Source organism: Columba livia, chromosome 1, assembly GCF_036013475.1.
Source record: "Columba livia isolate bColLiv1 breed racing homer chromosome 1, bColLiv1.pat.W.v2, whole genome shotgun sequence".
Taxonomy (NCBI): Eukaryota; Metazoa; Chordata; class Aves; order Columbiformes; family Columbidae; genus Columba; species Columba livia.
The window spans coordinates 195,322,048-195,343,311 of record NC_088602.1 but is presented as its reverse complement, the minus strand read 5'-3'; the positions used below and the strand labels follow the sequence as shown (position 1 = coordinate 195,343,311).

Here is a 21,264-nt window from a genome sequence, read left to right as displayed (position 1 = left end):
CACTAGTACAAATACCATCCTTTTCTTACCAACCAAATCAATGGTAAAATACTTAGCAGGTATCATAGATCACAGAATGGTTTGGGCCTTCCAAGGTCATCTAGGTCAACCCCCCTGCAATGAGCAGGGACATCTTCAACTAGATCAGGTTGCTCAGAGCCCTGTCCAGCCTGGCTTTGGATGTCTCCAGGGATATGCCTACCGCCTCTCTGAGCAATCAGGACCAGTGTTGCACCACCCTCACTGTAAAAAATTTCTATCCTATCACTACATGCCCTTGTAGAAAGTCCCTCTCCAGCTTTCCTGTAGGCCCCCTTTAGTCACTGGGTGGCTGCTATAAGGTCTCTCCAGAGCCTTCTCCAGGCTGAACAGCCCCAAGTCTCTTGGCCTGTCTTCATAGGAGAGCTGTTCCATCCCTCTGGTCAGCTTTGTGTCCTTCCTCTGCACTTGCTCCAGCAGCTCCATGTCTCTCTTATGTTGGAGGCCCCAGAGAGGCACACAGCACTGTGGGTGGGTCTCACCAGGGCAGAGCAGAGGGGCAGAATGACCTGCCTGACCTGCCGATCACACTGCTTTTGATGCAGCCCAGGATATACTTGGTTGCTGGCCTGCAAGCTCAGCAAGTACCAAGGGAATTACAAGGTCTATCAAATGAAATGACACAGGAGAAATGGATGTTCTGATTTCTTAATTTAAAGATGGTTTTACAGAATGTATCATCCTACATAAAGGGAAATGTGAGGCAGTAGTAAAAAATGGGGCTTGGAAGGGCTTCAGTCTTTTAAAATAAAATGCGTATAATGTCAGCACGTGAGAATGACCATGGAAAATAAAGACTTGTTTTCCTTTTCTGACAGTCCAGTTGGTACATGGAGTATATCATCAGCTTTCCTGGCTGAACTGCTGACATTGTTTTTGGCAGCTTAAAATAACAGCTGACAGGTATCCTTAAACCACAGCCTTTTTTGAACATGTGTAAAACATCAGTCTAGTCTGTTTAATATAAAAGAAATATTAATAAAAAGATCACTGTATAATAATTGATACATGTTCCAAACTTGGCTTCCCAGTTTCTAATGCTTGTCCATCTATTTCATTGGTGTAGAAACCATAAATATTTTGTTACTGTTGACTTGAGTTAAGTTATGAAATTGTGACTTATTGTGAGACCCAAATGGGCTGTTTTCATGGTGAATTTACTGGAAATAATTTTTTTGGAGCTGTAGCCTCCATAGTATCATTCAGTCCGGCAGATGATTTGGGTCTGTTGGCAGTGAGAGACTATACCATTGCCCTGCAAGACCACAGTTTTCCTCTAGTCTTAGTTGCATTACCAAACTAAACTAAATTATTTACAAAAACCAGTAGTGTAGATTTTGACCCCGCAAAGTTATGCTTGTCTTTCTGAACACATTAAAAAATTAGTAAATTTGAATCTGTAACTGTTAAATCAACCACCACTGGTTTCCACCAAGGTAAAAGTTTAAGAAAAAAGATAGGCTTTCAAAAGATTTTGTGTCCTGCTGCTGTCTCCTCTGAACTTTTCTACCTCATCTCCTCTATCACAAGGTGAAAGAGCGGAAGATGAAGCATTTTTAATACCTTATTTGGATCTCCATTTTTCTTTTCAGAAACATTTCAGTTTACACACCCCTCCTGCTTATGGATGGATATCAGAATGGGGTACACAATACTTGTAAGAATTGTGTTGTCTGCAGGTACTACATAATTACAAATGTGTATCTGGCTGTTCCTATGCATTCAAAACGTCTTGCAGTTCTTGTTTATTAGGATACTGTTTGTTAGTTTAGGCAATGCTGAAATTTGGGGTTTAAGCTGAATTAAACTCCAAAGGCTTGGACTATTGTTCCCAACAGCCACTGCCCCTCAGTTCTGCCAGTCCATTGACCTGAGCTCATCAGGAGTTGGCAACCATAAAATTGACAGAGAGTTTGACAGAGATTACAGCTGACTGTATTTCTAGAAAGCTTGCAGTTTTTCTGAGTGGAGTTATTTCCCTGAAAAAGTGAGAGTACGGAGTGTCCCCCATCAAAGATGGGCTGGTGTATGTAGAGGTTGGTACTGCCATGAGGTATTAATGAATTATGGAAAAGCACGTGGTGGCTGAAGATTAATTAAATATATTGGTATGAGATAAAAAACTGAGCCAGTTGGTTCTGCAACAAAGGATGCTTACAAATACAGATTATTTCATGGGTTTATTCCTGAGTTTACAAAGGTATTACCCTAAATTAAAAATATGCAGAAGCAAGCTCCATCCTTCATAGAAACTCTACAGCAACTGAGATGAGAATTTAACTTGTTCAGAGATCTTCCTTTGCCTGTAAGATAGCTGGTTATATTGATTTTTATTTTTTTTTAATGTTATTGTGGCATGGTAGATTACTTGCCTGTTTACAGTGTATGCTTTACCATGGATTGGGACAGGTAATCTTAGCAGAGGTAGAGACTGGACAACTTAAGTTCAAAAATGGAAAGCTGGAGTGGATATATAAAATATTGACCAAGAAAAACATTAGTTGAACTCTTCTTCTTGCTAGCATATTGTGTTTAAAATAAGTTTCATATACATGCAAAGGATAATATAAACATGTTTACAGTGTGAACAGGTATATGTTATTCACAAAGTCATGTTCTGTACATTGCCTATTAAATTGCTTCACAGATCCAGTTCCACAAGTAGCAACAGTTTAAGCAGTTTCAAGTAAACTGAGATATGCCAAGATCATTTTTTTCATACCTCCTGGGTATGGATAATTGACACAAATATTCCGTTAAGTATTTAATAAAGAAAACATACTGCTGCTACAAGGATGAATCCCTTCTTGACCAGGCTCCCCAGATTGCCATTAGAAGAATCATAATAATCACTGTGTAGAGGGTCTGGACTGTAGCAAGATCATCTCCATGCTGGTGCTTGAAGCCAGAGGTGCTGTGCCAGGTCTCACTTCTGTTCCCATTGGTTTTCTGTCTGTGAGCACGGAGAGAATGTATCCTGTCATAACAAAAAACAATATTAAGATTAAAAATTATTCTTTTTTATTAATAGTTCAATAGTGTTTATAATGAAGTTCAGAGTGTGCATTGTATCATTGACTAGATTTGGAAAAGAGCTATGTGGCTAATAAAGTAATTTCCATAATTGGAAGTGTAAAACATTAACCAGCCATTTGGTATTTCTCTCCCACTGACAGGCAGAGAGACTGGGGATGGGCTTGTTAGAGGACACACAGTGCTCTTACTCTTCACTGTTGATACAGATCAGTTGTATGAGAAAAAACATACCCTTTCATTTTGCAATATTATGAAAGTTGCAGAGTTTAAAAACAAATACTGGTTTCCAAAGCTTTAATCCATGGGAATAAGCACAGCATGTGCTCTGATAATGTGTTTCTGTCTCTGCTTTTCAGAGGGGACTTCCCTCGGCAATCTGTGTCAAAGTATTCATTAACCAAAGATACCAATCAGGACTAACTACACAAAGCGTATCTGCAGGATTCTCTGCACTAACATTTTACATTGCTCTGCCACCTTTCCCAAATGGTTTGAAAGTAGAAGTGCTAGCCTGTGGTAACTGACTTCCAGTTACTGTTATCTCCACTGAAAATTGCTGTGGGACAGCTTTTTTTTTTTCTTTTTTTTTAAACAGAAAAATGTTGAATGTCCACAATTCCATCTGAACTGGAATGCCAACATGAGATCAATCAGCTTGTGATTTTCATGTAGCTTAGGAAGGGGTGTGAGAAGTATGAGATGTATTAAGCTCTGGTTCATACATGTTCCTGCCATTATTATCACTGAAGAGTAGGAGCTACCAAAACCGTTATTGCAGATACAGCTTATGAGTAAAGAAATTTAAACACAAATTATATATGTATGCTCACTTGGAAGAGAGCTGTCAAAACTGGTTTGTTAAAAATGAAAGACTAGGAAGTGCAGTCTGCCAAAGGGAATTCATCAATAAAACAGAAGTTCTGCAGCTGAGATTTTACAGAAAGTAGTTGTAGAATTAGAAATACAGGACAAGGGCTACCGTCTGTCTTGTATAGCTGCAAATCAAATAACATAGTTTGTTATCATCTGCCAGCGTTATGTGAGGACCATGAGAGGAATATTCTCCCTGTCAGTTGTTCGATTTCTCATTCCTACCTGAGGGGAATGCAGTCTGTGCCACTTACCTCCTGCAAGCATTCATGGTGTTTTGGTGATTGAGATCCCAATGAATCAGATTCCTTCTTGCATAGAGGAAAACGTTGTCCTTTTTTATCCTCTTGTTTCTTTGCACAAAAGAAGAAAATCTTCACTCAGTACAAACAAAAAGAATCTTTCTTCCAAGCCCCCCGACTTAACCAGTGCTTATCTGGAAGCGCTTGAAATTACTGGTTTTCTAAAGCTAATTTTGACATAGTTCTTCAAGAAATTCCCTGGAGCAGCTCACAAAGCAAGTAATGAGTAATCCAACGACTGGCTGCTTTTAGCTGCTGGGATCCCTTCTTATAAACAGTAGCTCGCTGCTAAAATGTTGCCAAATTCATAGCAACACAAGTAATGCACAGATGGAGGGTGCTGGTGATGAAAAATGCAGGATGAGCTGTAAGGATGAACTACTTTCTATTAGATCACAGGCTATTTTGGGGTAGAACTTACTTCCTTTCTACGACTGTAATTTGGTTTAACTTGCCTGGAATGAAATTTTGAGCCACCATCACTTAGATGTGGTCTAATATTCAAATATTTTTATGAAAAAGTAGGTGCCTTCTTTAAGAATCTGTAGACTTTTATAACACAATCATATTCAATAAGCAGTATATCAGCACAAAAGAAAACATTTGAGCGTTTAGGGTTAGTAACAAGGTCACATCCTGTTCTTCCCCTGACTCCCTGGAGCCATAATTAACAAGAGGCCGTGCCAATGCAGAAGTTCTCGCAAAAGTTGTGCATTGCAGGATGAGGTGGGTTAATGGTGGCTTTAGTATAATAAATCCCATGGTCCAGCAACTATTTGTAGGGCCCATGAATATACACATTTAAATTCATAGTTCAGAAAAATGGGCCAAAGCCCTTCTTTCCCAAAACAAAGTGTGAACACCATCTTGCATTATATTTAAACTGCCAAAAAAAAAACCTTCCATATTTAACTGTTACTTTAAGTTTATTGGCACAAATAAACAAATCTGAACGTGTAGTTCTGGTGCATTCCTAAAGGCTTTTGCCTTTCTTCACATAGCATTTATGTTTTTATATAAATCAAATAGGTTCCTTTAGTTTTAGTATAACAATTAGCAATTTCCAAATGTCTTGTGATAACACAGTCCAGAAAATGAAAACTAAGCTTGTTTACTCACACTCTTATCAGTCTTAAAACTCTTTTCCATAGTTAACATTTGTAAAAAGAGCTATTTTCATTTCATCAAGACTGTGACTGTTTAATGGAAACTGAGTCTCCATTTCTTCTAAGTAAACTTGTTATAAGAATAGTAAGTACGTCAGTGTGCACTTCAATAGTAATGCATGTGCTGTTTCCTTCTAATGGCTGAGTAAAACCATGTCACTGGAACCACTGGAGCTACAGAGAGCTTCATATCATTCTTTAATATTACTAATAGACAAATAGAAATATTACAGTGATTTGGAGGAAGAAAAGATTCTGTAAAGAATTACTGACTTGAATTACTTCTAGCTCTTTCATGCCTGATCATGAAAACATAGGCAGTTCCAGCTTTTGGATTCTGCCAGAGGAGTTGGATGACTCATTCCTTAAATTACACGTACCAAATGGTAGGTGCCGCAATAAAAGTTGTACAGTGATTTTTTTCCTGTGCCTTTTTAGTTTTATTTATACAATTTTTCTATTTCAGTCCTGAGATCTGTAGCACTTACTGCCCGTTTGCCCCTTTTCCCATTAGTTTCATCTTGTTTTTTTGTTTCTTACTGATGCTTCCACTTTCTGACTCAACTAAGCAAAGGGAGCCATGTGCAAGCCTCATCTCAGAAGTGTGAGATTGTTGATTATTGGTCATATAATAAATTCTAGGTATCTCACTGACTTTCATTCTTCTATCAATTTTATTTGTGGAAAATTATCTTTTATAATGCGCGTGGCCCAGTTCTGTTAGTGAGACATTCTATAAGTGAAAGCAATGCGAGCAAAGACGGTAGGTGAAATCATAGAAATGAAATTGTTACATCAGTAACAGTAATTCAAGGACTCATGAGAAAAACACAAAAGAGAACAGGTATAAAATCCTGAGATGAAAAGCTGCAGGATAGCAACTCTGTAATAATGAGGACTGGCCCATTTTATGAGCCGCAAAACCTGACACTTCCCTACCTAACTGAGCACTGCCAGCCAAGAGGGACTCCTGGGGGGATGGGGTGGGAGGGAAGGTGGGAGGTGAGCATCTTCATACTCAGCCTAGTAACTTATTAGTCCCAGCCACTTACTGTGCATTCTAGGATACTTGCTACATACTCAAGATCCATATATGTTGCTTGCATGGCTCCCTGAAAGATACCAAAATATAAATGGCCAAGTAGAGAAAGGGTTACAAAATATTTTGGCTATATGATAATCTGCAGGTGACGATTAACCATTCTTATTCAGCTGCTGAATTCCAGTCCAGTGATTTACTTAGTCATCCCAAAGTATTCAGAACACAATACATCACTCAACTGCAATTTTTGAGGCCATGCGTGTATTAGGAGAAAACCCTAAGCACTGCACAGCATTAAACATCAGAAGAAATGTGATAGAGTGGTGTTTTCCTGGTGTTTCTTACTGACATGGGTCTGCTTTTAAAACTGTTCTATCGGTCAGCCCGTATCAACTGGCATTAACTGGAACTGACACTCAAGAATCTCCCCATTCCTTATGTCAGTTTAGCAACAGGTACATACATCCCTTTTGGCAAACTTAAGTTCCCAGGACAATCAGATCCAGCCAAGGTGTGTAGGAAACAAAAGGAGTCCTTGTGCACCCACTGCAGCCAGCATGTCAGCTGTGCAAGAGCCACCCTGAGGCCCTGCACCCCAGCAGGGCCCTCAAGCCAAGTCCCTCAGTAATGCCCAGGCACTGCAGAAGGCCTTGCCTTCCCTTCCTGACACCACCGCAGCTGCTGGGGTCAGCCGGGCAAACCTGACTGCGGCAACAAGCCGCGGGGATGAAACAGCGAGGCTGCAACCTGCACTTGAGGAGCAAAAAGTGCCAGAGGAGCGGCCTGACCTGTGAGGCTGAGTAGAGCAGGAGAGGCCATGGCCCCAGGCATGGCGGCCAGCAGCCACCCATAGGCACCGGCTGCAGCCTTCCGGGCAGCCTCTGCTGGCCCTGGGCGCTGTGGTGCTCCAGAGGCCCATCTCCAGTTCTCCCAGCCCATTAATAACTACACGTGCTTCACCTGTTGAACACCGGTCCCGGTGAGCGGGGCGGGGCGGGGCGGGGCGGGGCGGGGCGGGGCGGGGCGGGGCGGCCGTTGGGAGCCCCGTCCCACTACAATCCCCAGAATGCCCCGGGCGGGACGCGTATCGTTCGAACCTGCCAATGAGGGCGCGTGGCGCGAATCACGTGAGCGGGTTGATACATTTCAAACGCTCCGGCGGCAGCGCCGCCTGCTCTGTGCTCCTCGGCCTCGCAGAGGTGAGCGGGGTGGCGGGGGCGGCCCTGGCCCCCGGTTGGGACCCTTGGCGGCCGCAGTTGCTCTCCTGGCGTCGCGGTGTGGTGACTGCGGCCTCTGGCTATAGAGGGGCCGTTGCCTTTGCCGCTGCGGGGGCCTACGCAAGCTCGCCTGAGGCGGGGAGGGGCGGGCGGGTCTGTCTTTGCGGCGTTCCTTGTGGCTGGTGAACGGCTCCGTGTCTGCCGGGCAACCTCTGCCCCGGGGAAGGGGTGGGTGGGTGAGTGTGTGTGGAGCGGGGGGAAGGTTCCCTCCGCTTCCGTGGGCTGTACTGAGCTGCCTCGTGAGGGACCGGCCCTGGTAGGTCCGTGCCCCGCGTTAACCCCTTCGGTCCCGCACCGCACGGGCTCGCTCCTGTCTGGGGGTCTTTTGACTGACCGACCTCTCGGCAGGGCCTGAGCGGCTTATGTTAGGGTAAGGACGAGCTAAGCTTTGCGCACAGGAAGATCGCATGTGATGGGTTTCTGTCCACAGGTGAAAGGCGCTGTCTGAAGCACAGCACAGAGGTGCTGACTCTCGGTTATGTCAATCTCGGATTAGTGCTGTAAAAAGCGGGTTTTAGTCTGTGGGGTGGCAGCGTTCTGTAACTGTCCATCTGTGCTGCCCATTGTAGCTGTAGTTGTATAAGGACCTTAGTTGCTGAACACAGACTTTGTGTTACAGACCTTCAAAAATCCTAGGCATTGCTGCTGAATTTGAAGGCTTTTTACAGAGGCTGCAACACCTCACATATACATAGTCTCAGGTAATTTGATAGCACATTTCAAGAGAGGACGGTGAGTTGTGTGAGAGCACATAAACTGTGTTTGTCTTGCTATCCCTAAACATAACATATAAGAGCCTTCAGAGGAAATGTTTGCCTCCTTGCTAATTTGACAATATAATAAGATTTTGTGACCTTATTGTTTTGGGGTGGTGTGTTTGCTTTGGGGTATTTTTTGTTTGTTTTTAAACCAACTGTATAGCTAATTCTCTCTTTTCCAGACACTATGGAGGAAGGAAAAGAAATATCAGCAGATTGCTCAAGTCATGTGACTGAAGAAAAAACAAGTATCTGTATGAAGAATGGTAGGTGTAGAACATGTTGGGATATTCTCTCCTGTATCCCTTATTAAGGCAGTTCAGATCAGACATGCAGCATCTGCTTTATTTCTTGTTCTGTGTACTTGTTTCCTTGCATGGGTTGCTGTTGCAGTCTCAGACTTACAAAAGTCCTCAAGAGCCTGTGGAGCACTGGTGCTAGAGCATGTGTAGTAGTGACATGATGTCATCAGCTTCTCTTCTACATATCTAGCCTGGGCTCCTCCCTTTCCCTTATCAGACTGCTGTGGATTCAATTAATATTTAGTGTATATGCTAGCTAACAGGAAAACTAATCTTTCTTACTGGCTTCAGTTACTGTCCTGTGGTGGTCTCAACTGGAAAAGAACTGACTGATAGGACAACTGCCTTGTCATGTAGCTCTAGATTATGTATTCTCCCTTCTCTTGACTGGAGGTTGCTGATACCCTTTCCCACAGCTGGATCCTACATTATTATAGAAATAAGCTCTGAGATATTTTGTGATATTTGGGCATCTATCACAGTTATGATTGTATTCACAGCTGTACCTTCAATTTATTTGACCTAAACCATGTTTTTATTAATTATTTAAACTTGGTAGCTAAAACTTTCTTTGCTCTCTGACAGCTTCACCAAATTGTCAAAGCATAATGCAATCATTTTTATTGCAAATCCCCATTGTGACAAAATCCTTATTGTTATAGTTTCAGACATTCCTCTTCTAATTGATGAAAAGTTTGATTTTGACCTTTCACTCTCTCCAGCAAGGTAAGTGAAGGGTCTACAGGTACATATACCTTTAAAGAGGATAAACATAAGATGCTGGGCTGACTTATTTTTCTTTTTAGTGGAAATGAAGATGAAGTGTTTTTTGGACCTGTGGGGCACAAAGAAAAATGTATTGCTGTCCATATTGAAGCAAAAAAATGTGCTGAAAAAAAGAGACTGCCTCCTGATGATAAACTGATGTGGAGCCCACTTATGGGAGAGAACTTTGTGGAAATTAGCAAAGAAGCTCATTCATTAGCACTGCAAATACAGACTGTAAGCAACAATGAACAGACTAAAATAAGCCAATCAGAAGAACAGGAAAACAAGATTATCGAAAAATTTGTGGAGGACCCAAAGTCAAAACTGAAAATATTGAGAAACCAAAATATAGAGAGAAGTCCCAGGGCTGTTAAAAGGGAGACATACTGTGTGCAGGATAGCCCAGCATGTCAGCTGCCACCTTGTTTTCAGAAGGAATCAGATAAACTTTTGTCAGATGATAAAACACATGCTCTTCATACTTCTCCAAACAGAAGCCCTGGTAAAATTTGTGTATCTCCTATGAAAATTGCCAGTTCACCTCTGACACAAGAACAGAAAACTAAGAAAATAAATATGAAGGCACCTGGCAAACTCCCAATGGCAAAACCTTCATCTGCTCTTGGAAAAAGCTATTTGTTTACTACTGAAAAGGTAAAGACAGTTTCTGGCCAACAATATTTTCTTTAAACATGGCCTTTGTGTTTGAGGAATATTTAAACTGTCTACAAGCTTTTATTTTTAAAACTGGACTTTAATCTTCTGATGTTTCCCTACCTCATAAGATCCTTAGGCAGGAAATGTTATTATATGTGAAAAATAAAGAATATACTATGGTATAGTAGCCAACTAGTTGATCTATTATGACAATGTGGAGCATCTGGAGGCAATTTTCTTCTCCATTGTATTCTGGTGTTTTGAATACCAAAATTCCTGGCTGCTGTTTAAACACTGTTTTCTTGCTGGTAAAATTACTTCAGTGTTATTAGCGACTTAATGTGCAAAAATGGCTTTGTTTACTCTTAACCCTTGTCAGTAGAGATGGAGAGGGGGGAAAACCCACAATTATTTTGTTAGGACAGTAAAATCTTTTAGCACTAGTTCTGTCCACAATGTGTCTCCATCATGAGAAGCACTGATTCATGGTATTACATGTAGGATGTGGCTATTTGACCAGCTGAAAATGTGTTCTAGGATAGCAAGGCAACAGTGACCTTGTGTGCACAAATCCCAGTTTCTAGATACAAGTTCTGGATTTTATTGCTTTACACCTTATGGCTTAGGCTCCAGCAGGTACTGCAGATTTTACTGGAAATGTGTTATTGGCTCCTTGGAAACCACCATCTATAGAAAATCAGGGACCCTTTGATTCCTTTATGGGTTTCTTCTTGATTTTGGGTGCTATAAGACAAGGCATGGTCTTAATGCTTTAACTAGTTGAATTGTACCCTGCTGTCTAAACAGACAGTTTGCATAGTGCAGTCTACTATTGTAGCGTCTTGTCCTTTGGAAAGCTAGTGTAAAGCAGAAGGATGTTAATTAAACGGAGACCTTGTATGGAACAGCTGTTACAGTATGTAGGTGCACATGCTTGTATGAAATTTGTGCTGATGAATTGTTGCAGAGCTTTCCTCGGGTTGGTGTCCAACATCTGGGTTCAAACACATTCTAGTACTTAGCAAATATACCCTTTAGACTAACTTTAAACTGTATTAATCTAAAGACTGAGGATTTGACTGGGTTCAAAGGCTTCTTCACTTATTGTTTTCTTGGTTTCTTAAAAACAAAAAAACAAATTTGTGTAAAAAGCTTTAGTCACTTCTAGAAACACTAGTAGCTTTTAAAATGTTATGTTGAAATTTGCAGCCTGGATCAGGAAAACATGCTAGTATTTCTACACAAAGAGACTCGAACAGCATGGGATCATCTGAAGATCCAGTTTCTGATAAATCTAGTGCTGCTTCAGATGTCTTTGAGTCTTCATTCGGTAGCAGTTCCTCAGTGCAAGATAAAAAAGCTCTTCCTGCACCAAGTAAGGTAACGGCAAGAGTTCTTAATATGAAAATATTTTTGTGATTTTTTCAATACAAAGAAAAAACTGAATGTAGTTACTTTCTAATTTAAAGTTATACTGTTTTGTATAATGGCTTTAAGGAAGAGTAGTCTCTGTTCTGCAGCTGCTGTTCTTGAATGTCTGTTCTAAGCCTATAACACAATGAACATACTTAAGAGCAGCTATGAATGTGTTGGATTAACAAGCATTACCTTTGGTTTTTTTCTTAAAGCACTGATTGCAGTTAAGTCATCAGCAATTTTCTGTAAGAAACAAAGTTTTGTCATGTATGTGGTTAACTATACTATATGAAAAGGTTGCCATAACTTGTATGAGGGTAGAATACCTATAGCTGTCAGGAGTTGTTTTGGAGCTTTAGACACCTACTTCCATGCTGTGTACTGCTTCACTGAATCACAGTGCTGATGTTGGAAGTGACCTCTTGAGGTCATCTGGTCCAAGCCCCTGCTCAAGCAGGGTCACCTAGAGTCAGTTGCCAAGGCCCATGGCTGGATGGCTTGTATTTCTAAAGATGGAGACCAAACAACCTCTGGGCAACCTGTGCCAGTGCTCGATGACCCTCGCAGTAAAAAAGTTTCATGATGTTCAGAGGTAGAACCTCTTGTGTTTCAGTTTGTGCCCATTGCCTCTGGTCCTGTCACTAGGCAGCACTGGCCTGTCCTGTCAAATATTTGTATATATTGATGAGATTCACCTTGAGCCTTCTCTAGGCTGAACAGTCCCAACTCTCTAAACCTTTCCTCAGATGGGAGATGCTCAAGGCTGTTAGCATCTTCATGGCTCTTTGCTGGACACTTACTGAATTGTCCTCCCATTGGGGGTCCTGGAACTGGGCACAGATCTTCAGCTGTGGCCTCCCCAGTGGTGAGCAGAGGGGCAGGGTCACCTTCCTTGACCTGCTGGCAACATTCCTCCTTGTGCAGCCCAGGGCACCATCAGCATTATTTGCTGCAAGGGCACATCAGCAGCTCCTGGTCAGCTTGTCTACCAGCACTCCCAGGGGCCTTGTCTGTCAGGTGCTTTCCAGCTGCTTGGTGCCCAGCACAAACTGCTGCCTGGGGTTACTCCTTTTAGTCTTCAATTCCTTGAAGTTCATACTCAAGTTTGTGGCAGCAATAAAAGTAACAGTCTACCTCCTAGATTTGTTGTTCCAGTTCTGTATAATAACCCAGATATAATGAACTGTTTCTTAGAAAATTCACTTTTAAAACTGTACTCTGAGGAAGGAACCAATCTAAAATTCACAAATACAAACATATAATACCAAGAAAAGCAGGGCAAAATAATGTGTTAAGTAGTTGTGGTTTTTTTTTTTTTTTTTGCTTTTGAATAAACTATATTCTCTGATTCAGCCTGGCTTGAAGAAGATAACACATCTGAAACTTCCTGGTGTTGCCAGTGGTCTCACAAGAAGGACTTCATCAGTTTCCAGCATGAACTCAAGTCTGAATTCAAGTTTACCCATTTCTCCCATAGGAAAAAATGGTAATCACTCTTACTACAGATTTGTGCCACAGATCAATTTTGAAGTAGCTACGTGTGTCTTGGACTGTGGGTTTGGATAAAAAACAATACCAAAACACCTGAAATGCAAAAGGAAGGTGGAAGTCCCAGTTCAAAGTTATGAGTTTCTGTAAGCCTAATAAAAGGATGAAGTTTTCTCAAGCAGATTGGAAAAAAACCAACCGTGGGGAGAACCTAATACAAGAGGCTCATACTATAATGAGGACATAAATTTGACCCTTTTGGTAAGCCTCAATGGATCAGGAAAATCATCTCGTAAAAATACTGCCAGATTTAAGCACCACAGTTCTTGTAGATCTATCAAGATACCAAGTTACTGCAAATTTTTATTTTGTACCTTGTTTCTGGATGGAAAATATATCAGTAAAAGTTAGAGCTTAATAAGAAATATTTTATATGATAAAGTGTATAGTCAAGATTCTTCCTAATAAGGAAATTAACCTACAGACTAAAAGTAAGAACTGTACAGAAAACTGAGAAAAGCATCTGTGGGGCAGTTCAGTCTGTGGTGTTAATAAGCATAACTTGAACTGTTACCTTCTTGAATGTCTGATTAAGGGAACAGAAATAACTGTGCTGGGAGAATATGTTGAAAATGTAGCTTGAATCTGCAAACTGTTCTGGCATTCTTGAAGAGTATTCTTTGGCTTGATTGCAGTAATTCAGGAATTTGGTGAGGAGATTTTCTAAAACAGACAAAATAGCTGGAGAATTCAGGGAGTAAGTTTTCAGTAGTTGTTTGTGTTCTCCTTAAACTTGAGTTCTTTGAACATAAATTTAAATGCTGTAAATTGCTGTTTTTCTTTCCTGTGTGAGTGTAATTATTCTGCTTAGTCAAAAACTTAGCAATAAGCAATGATTCAGAAGTATAACTTTCTATTTCAGGAAAGTCAAGTGTGTCTTCAAAAGCCAGTGTGAGTGGCTCTAGGCTTTCTTCTAGCACAAACAGGCTGGGCTTGGTCAGACCCACCAGCGTATCATCTCTGCAGGCTGCCAATACTGAGAAATTCAGGAAGCAGGCGAGATCTAGTACTCCCAAAACATCCAGTGCTGTAAGCTTGGCTAAATCTTCAGCTTCTGTGATACCATCTGAGGCTGTAAGCAGTGGAGTTCAGAAGCTGATCTCTGTTCCTGGTCTACAGAACCTATGTCAGCAGACTAAAGATGGAAGTGCAACAAGAGGAAGCCTGTGTCCAAAGCCCAGGGCTCGACTTTTGTCTGTTCCTGCAAGTCTGACTAAGGTTCCAGTGAAGACTGGAGGTAAGCACATACTTTGTGACCTGTCTTCTAGCTTGGCTACTAAAAGCAAACGTTTACTTTGAATGCTTGTTATTTGTTACATTACACTTCTGTCCACATCTGGGAAGGAATTAGTATTTTAACTCAAAAATATCTTTTATAAAAATATGAATGTGGATAGCAATTAACAAAACTTCTCTCCTTAGGTACACCAACAAGCAAACTGGCACCAAAAGCAACACCATCTCATGGACTAGCATTTTGTGGTACACCTGGAAGGTAGGGCTTAACTGAAAACTGAACATACTGGGGCATACTTCTTAGAATGCAACATCGTTGGGTGTTGCAACAGTATTTAAAAGTTTTTTCTTTAATTGTCTAGTCCTTTGAGACCCTGCAGGTTAGCTATGTTAATGCCTATTTGAACTGATTTTAAAATAATAATTAAAAAAATACCAAAACCCAAAACTAAACCGAACAACCCTCTCCTCCCCTGACTTGAGGTTTTCTTTACAGTGTGAAGCAGACTAGAGGAATTCCTAAAATAATTATTATGAAGCCCTTACTATGCTGTGATTATCAACTTTATGATGATTACCATTCCCTTACTGACCAAAGGGAGACAGATTACTATTGTTTGGTAGAATAGTTTGAATAAAACTGTTTCTAAAAGCTTTTGGCTAATGCATATTTCTTTTTTAGTGCCATGGCAGTCAGCACTCCTGTAACAGCTTCAGGAGATGGGACCTTTCACAACCCTTGCTTTCCTGAGATGTCTGTCTCCATGACTCCTGCCAGTCTGAAACATTCTGGCTTACCTACACCTGTTCGCCGTATCCCAGGATTTCCAGCAGTGACTCCTAAAAGTGCACCAAGAATGGCGCTTTCTCCATGTGCTGCACCTGTTTGTCAAAGTTCCAGCTTTTCTATGAAAAAGATTCTTACAGCTGGGTAAGACAAAAACCACCATGTATGAAAAGAGTATTGTAGGCAAACTGCCCCTAAATGAATTTTATTGATGACTTTAAGGTTTCAAGGACCTCTGCTAAATACTAGAATGAAACATTTGAGCATAGATGCTCTATAATCCTAATAAATACTTACATCTTGTGACTAGTGAAATACTATAAGCCTTACTGAGATGAGTCAATATCTGACATTTAATAATAATAATCTCTAATAGGGAGTTATTTGTATTTCTTGAGCTAGTGGACAACTTAAGACTTGTATCTGATGTTTTGACTGAAAATTGATTTGGTGCTGGTGTTATTTTGCTGTTGTTTCCTGATGAAGGAAAGGAGCTGGTTAAAATACAGATTACTCTTAACTTTGTTTTATGCTGTTGCCAGTGCTTCTGTAAAATTACACTTTGTTAAAGCATCAGTCAAAAGCCAGGGATTTAGCTGACTGAACTTTAGTTTCTGAGCAGGCTTACCTGTATTTCATTTGAAATAATTGCTTGCAGAATGGGTGAATCCTACACTGTTGTTAATAATGCTTAGTTTCTGTGAAAATGTTACTTTCTTCATATCAGCCAAACATCTCCTCACCAGTGCCATAAATATGTATGCAGGCTTACTTCATGGTTGGTGGAGAGGAGCAGTATTAAAGCATGAATGATTCATGGCTAGAACACTCTTCCTGTATGTTATATTGCTTAGGCTAAATGTCCAAACTAGTCTTTTCTCTCAAGGCAACAACTATTCTCTCTACAATGACTTTATCATACTAAGCTGATTACAACTCCTGGTCTTCCAGCTGGTGTCAGTAGTTCCTCTCACCAGGGACTGAAGTGGGTTGCTCAGTGATATGCAATATTAGTACTTGTTTGCTAGTTGTTTCTTTAAAGTCTTTTTTAAATAAAAACCAAACCACACACAAAAACACCAAACAAAACAAAAAATTCCATTTGTGAAGTTTAGGCTGCATATGCCAATTTAGGATTAAGTTCTTCATTATGCTGAAGTCATTAGCTCTTTTTTTTTTTTTTTTTCCACGTGTAGCCTATACATTTATTGTAGCATGAAATAACTTGTATTTTGCAGGTAAGTAGTATTTTGGATGAAAATATGGGAAGCCTGTTGGTCATTAAAACTTGGGGGGAGGGCAGAAGGAGAAAACGAGATTAGGACATTGGCTTTTCTGGCTTTAGTAGTTCATGCTGACTTAACAGTTCTATTGCCAATGCTCTTTTTCCCTAGTTCTAAACAGACAAAAGAGACTAAGACACAGGTGTCTTCATCGGAAGATGATACATCTCCTCCACCTGTACTGCCTCTTGCACTTGACTTCTCACCAGAAAAAGCTGCTGCAGAAGTAGCAGAAAACAAAATAAGAGAGGCTGAAGTACAAAATCAGCTGGCTGAAGAGAAACAAACTGAGGTAAAAAATGACAATACATTTTTCTATAGAACTACCAAGTAAACTTATTGAAAATAAATTATTTCAAGATGAGGGATAGGTAGGAAAACCACTTCAGTACACATTAACTTAAAGTGGATTACCTTTAAATGTGTGCACCCTCTACTGTCTGTTTTTAGCACTGAACATGTGTTCAGTGTTTCCACTAAGTTTGTTCCCATCTCAAAGCTGAACAGACAAATACTTGAAGATTCCATATGAAATTTCCATTTCTGGAAGTACTGTGAAATCCTTGTGGTTTTTGATTAGAAAGTCAATGTCACAAGGCAGTTCCTGTTGCAGCCATAAAGCCCTTAAAAACCAAGTAAAAGAAAAAAAAACCACTACTGTAGCTAAATTCAATCACCTAACAGTAGAGAAAATCTGCATATAGTGAGTGAGGATTAAATCCCAAAGCCCATGTAGCAGTAAACTTAGTTAAATGTCATGCACTTACTCCGGTGAATGCTTTTCCCTGCTCTGAAAAATTGACTGGCGTCATGTTGAGAAAGGACTGAACTGGTAGTTCTGAAATATTAACCTGTCAAAGTGGCTATTGATTTACGAACATTCTAGTGTGCAATAATCTGTAGATTAATTGCTTGATGTTACTGCATTGGTATTATCTCTGTTAGGTTACTTGATGACACAAAGTATCTGTTACAGAATTGGTTAGCATATGTATAGGGTAGTTTAACTGGACAAAAGCATAACTAAAGCTTGGAGCTCTACAGAATACTTTATATGGCTAAACGACAATGAACAATAATTGTAGTCAAGTCATTTAAATATTAATATAGTTTTTAATTTGGCTTAACTCTGGTTTTAAGTGAAAAATTTTGTGCCCCAAGGAGCTATTTTGCTTTCTCTCACTGCATTTTCCCCACTTGTGATGCTAGCCATTGGCAGAGCAAGAGCTGAGGTTTTCACACTGTGTGCAGGCAACCCTGCATAAAAAAACACCCAACCTGTAAATTAAGCCTGTTCTGTGATTATTACAGCTGTATAAGCTAAATTGGCTGCCTAAATGTTTATGAAGGAAGCACAGAGAACAGAGGGGAAAATCTCAACTTTTTTTTTTTAAAGGCCTTGCTGGTAGATATTGGAATAGACAAATCTTTCCCACACACTTTGGAATGTGAAAGCAGACCTCTGATTGACCTTTCCAATACCCCTGAAGTGAATAAGATTATTCCTCTAAAGCCTACATTCTCAGGGCAGGTAAAGGTAAGTTATCTTCAAGTTTTCTGGTACAAATATACTAGCAGAAAGATGTCAACTGGCTGCATACACTTGCCTGCAGAGAGGCTCCACAATACTGTAAACATTTTTTACTATTAGCTCAATATGTTCAACATATTCCTACATGTTAAGGTGCTCTTAAGAGAACATAATATTTAAAATCAAACAATGTGATCTGAACTAGAGCTGAATCTGCAAATAGGAAAAGGAGAAAGATGGAAAAAGACCTTGATGCTTAAAGCGTTTCTTACAGAACAAAACTGCCTGAACCAGGGAGCGCTGGTATCAGTAGAGTAGGCACATTGACTCCTTTTTCTTGTAGATTTGCAGTTCTTGGTGCCAGCAGCAGATCATTTTCAGCAAAAAAGGAAGGCTGTCTCTCCTGTTTAAGTCCTAATCCCCTCCCTTAGTTGAAAGATGTGCATTGGAGTCTACTCTACTTGTCCAGAAATAATTGTTAATTTTGTGCACTAGTGGCTTGAAGGTAGATGCCTTTAGATATTGTCAGATGAATGATGGTAACTATGTGGATGCAGCCTTTGACATTGGATGTAGTTGGGATTAACATCGGGTCTTTCAAAGTCTTTTAAAAGAGGATCACAGAAGTCTGACTTCTGGGGTCAGGGGAGTTCAGAAGTGCTCTGCCCTGCCCAGCTGACAGTGTCACTTGAATATGCACAGCAGTGAAACTTTAAAAAGTCTTCTTAGGCTTTTAAGGTGAATACAGGCAGTAACCACCTTGTGACAAGCTTGTGCTTGTCTAAGAAGGAGTGAGATGTTTAAAAACCTGAACCTAAAAGCTTGAGTGTGATTCTTGTATCTGTCTTATGGATAGTAATGGGAATCCTAAAAAAAAATACATGAAAAGAGGGTGTTAATGGAGATAATCACTGCTAGTAGTAGCTAAATTTTATTTTTGTTTTTTTTCAGCTAATTGATTTGAGTTCACCTCTTATCACTTTGAGTCCCGATGTAAACAAAGAAAATCTGGATTCCCCTCTGCTCAAGTTCTGAACATGAATTGAAAAGAAGAATTATTGGCATCTGTGATATTTTAAGTCTTTAGCTGTTACTCTTCACTCATACAAGTGTTTTTGAAGAAGGCTGTAGATTATCTGATGAACTGCATTAACTGCATTAATAGAATTCTAATTGTCTTGACATAGTCCTAAGTCTGATTTAATGGTTCTTTCCATGGTATTTAAACTGTGTTGTTCTAAGGCTTTGGAGCCTGTCTGTCTTCATCTCCTGCCAATTGTCTTTGGTTCCTTATCCCTTGTGTGCAATGAAGATTTAATTTAAAATAAAAGAGTTGTTTAACAAACTGTTGTAAAAAATTAGCAATCATTTATTACTGGCTTTGAGACTATTCTAGTGTTTCATGAACAAATGTTAAGATAGGTAAAACTACTGAACATCAGTGTGTTTTTTCATACAGAAGTGTAGCAAGTTTGTAAACAAACATTTTGCTGTTGAATGCTGGTGGAATATACTAATAACAGCTGAATTTGTCATTCAAAGGAAAAAGCAACAGCTTGTTACTGCCACATGGTTTTGTTTCATCATTTGAAAGGTAACTTGAACTTTTCCACTCTCAAAGAACAGAAAAATGCTTTATTACCTGAATTGCCTGACGTGGATATTATTTGGAGATTTTTAAATACAGGGAGATGAATGAAAATGCACACAGTAGTAACCCCTAACTGTTGAAGCAACAAGCCTATCTCAGAGACAAGAGGCTTCTTGTGTGTATGTACTAGCTTAATATATCAGTGCAAGTTTATCAAGAGATGGAAATGGATTTTCAGCTGTTGTTATTAATTCAAAAAGTAGTAGAAGTTGGATACTCTAAGTGATTAAGTAGGAAGAAGTGTTGAGAAGAGTTTGTCAAACATTTTGATGCTGAATGAGGCTTCTGCCTTGGTGTTATCTGAAGGTGCTTGCCTGCTTAGCACAGCTGCATTTTCTGTGGTTACTGCAGTGTCAGATCATGTTCTCAATGAAGGCCTTTAGCCGGATTGTGAAAACTGAGTCAAGAGAAAACAACCGTGCTACCTGCTCCTGCCAAATATGAACCACAAAAGTGGAATTTCTGTGCTTTCTTTGCTTGTTCCTGCTGTCCTGTGAAAAGCAAGAGGACTGCTTCAACTGAAACATGTATTAAAACTTTGAGCCAGTTCTGTGCAGTTAAAAGCAATACTCAAACTAGGTCTTCAACTTGCCCCTAAATGGAGAGAACGTATTTCTAAATTGAAATGGATTTTTAAGGAAAAAAAAATCACATTGAGTGATGTATTTGTGATATATTTTAAAAATAGGAAAATTGGTTTATGCCTTCTGCTTCAGGGACTTGCAGGAGAGCCAAGTATTCTGTGCCCATTGAGGAATACACATGTGAATAGAGGCTTTTGCAGGCAGCAGACCTGGACCCTGGTTTTGAGCATGACCATGACACCTTGTGAACCAGCTGGAGTCAATTTTCTTCTCCATGTGGTGCTGAAGCAGGTGCCTGACCTGCTGAATACTGCTGGGATTCAGCTCCTGCACTGACTAGCCTGACCATGCGCTGGAGCTCAGGCACCGAGGCGGCAGCTCCATGTGTCTACAACTGTGAGCTTCACAGTGCAACTCAGTTGCTCAAGCACCCAGAGGTGCCTGCAGCAGGGTTAGTGCAGCGAGGCCTGTGCTGTCCTCCAGAAACAGCTGGAGCCAGGTAGACAAGCCTTTGTGTTTGGTGGTAATGAACATGAAGCAATCAAACAGAGACCATGTTGTTTTCTTCTGGGTCTTTGTCCCATTCAACTCACTGAGTCCTGTTGCTCATGGACGTTTGCAAGGCTCTTGCTTGGAGTTTTTGTCTGAGGGTTCTGGTTGTCCTGAAGAAGGGGAGAGGGTTCTGGGACAGGAAGCTCTTCAGATTTTTCCACCTTTCTGGCTGGTTTAACAATGTCTGGTCTCTCCTGTGGCCAATACCCTGAGCCCCGGCCCTGTGGGGTGAGGTGTGGGCCAGCTGTGTGGCACCCAATTCAGCAGTGAATGGGGGAAAACACGGCAAGTCCTCATTGGCACCATGTCTTCCCTAAAATAAGACCTACTGTGAAAATAAGCCCTATCACGATTTTTCAGGATTTTTGAGGATTCTCAAAATGCAAGCCCTACTCCAAAAATAAGTTCATTTAAGAAGTCAATTTAAGTAGTGCCCAGGCAGCTATACATGTAAAAAAT

The 21,264-nt window shown here is 40.4% G+C and overlaps 1 protein-coding gene and 1 long non-coding RNA gene across 7 annotated transcripts; one reads left to right on the top strand and one right to left on the bottom strand.

Moving 5' to 3' along the window:
* Positions 1 to 2,206: 2,206 nt before the first annotated feature.
* Positions 2,207 to 4,840, bottom strand: LOC135578228 (uncharacterized). Its single transcript, XR_010469612.1, has 2 exons — positions 4,200 to 4,840; positions 2,207 to 3,016 (listed from the first exon to the last, which is right to left on the bottom strand). It is a non-coding gene; the product is annotated as an uncharacterized LOC135578228 (long non-coding RNA).
* Positions 4,841 to 7,506: 2,666 nt separating this feature from the next.
* GTSE1 (G2 and S-phase expressed 1) lies at positions 7,507 to 19,363 on the top strand. 6 transcript variants are annotated; one of them, XM_065048983.1, is made up of 13 exons: positions 7,507 to 7,654; positions 8,673 to 8,756; positions 9,455 to 9,518; positions 9,599 to 10,214; positions 11,427 to 11,597; positions 12,987 to 13,119; positions 14,044 to 14,210; positions 14,301 to 14,418; positions 14,604 to 14,676; positions 15,100 to 15,348; positions 16,599 to 16,779; positions 17,884 to 18,024; positions 18,970 to 19,363. In XM_065048983.1, the coding sequence occupies exons 1-13, from the start codon at positions 7,522 to 7,524 to the stop codon at positions 19,051 to 19,053; spliced, it is 2,214 nt and encodes a 737-aa protein (XP_064905055.1). In that variant the 5' UTR covers positions 7,507 to 7,521; the 3' UTR covers positions 19,054 to 19,363. The 6 variants fall into 6 exon arrangements, with proteins under 6 accessions (XP_064905055.1, XP_064905054.1, XP_064905057.1 ...); XM_065048986.1 differs by lacking the exon at positions 7,507 to 7,654 and adding an exon at positions 7,841 to 8,102; XM_065048982.1 differs by having other exon boundaries at positions 14,044 to 14,418.
* The last annotated feature ends 1,901 nt before the right edge of the window (positions 19,364 to 21,264 follow it).

What these genes read in the sequence shown, in the direction of transcription:
- GTSE1 (XM_065048982.1), top strand. Translation starts at nt 7,522, where the DNA reads ATGCCCCGGGCGGGACGCGTATCGTTCGAACCTGCCAATGAGGGCGCG. An exon ending in TTCTCCCATAGGAAAAAATG is followed by an intron (nt 13,120 to 14,043) that starts GTAATCACTCTT and finishes TTTCTATTTCAG; the next exon opens with GAAAGTCAAGTGTGTCTTCA. An exon ending in CTGAAGAGAAACAAACTGAG is followed by an intron (nt 16,780 to 17,883) that starts GTAAAAAATGAC and finishes TTTTTTTTAAAG; the next exon opens with GCCTTGCTGGTAGATATTGG.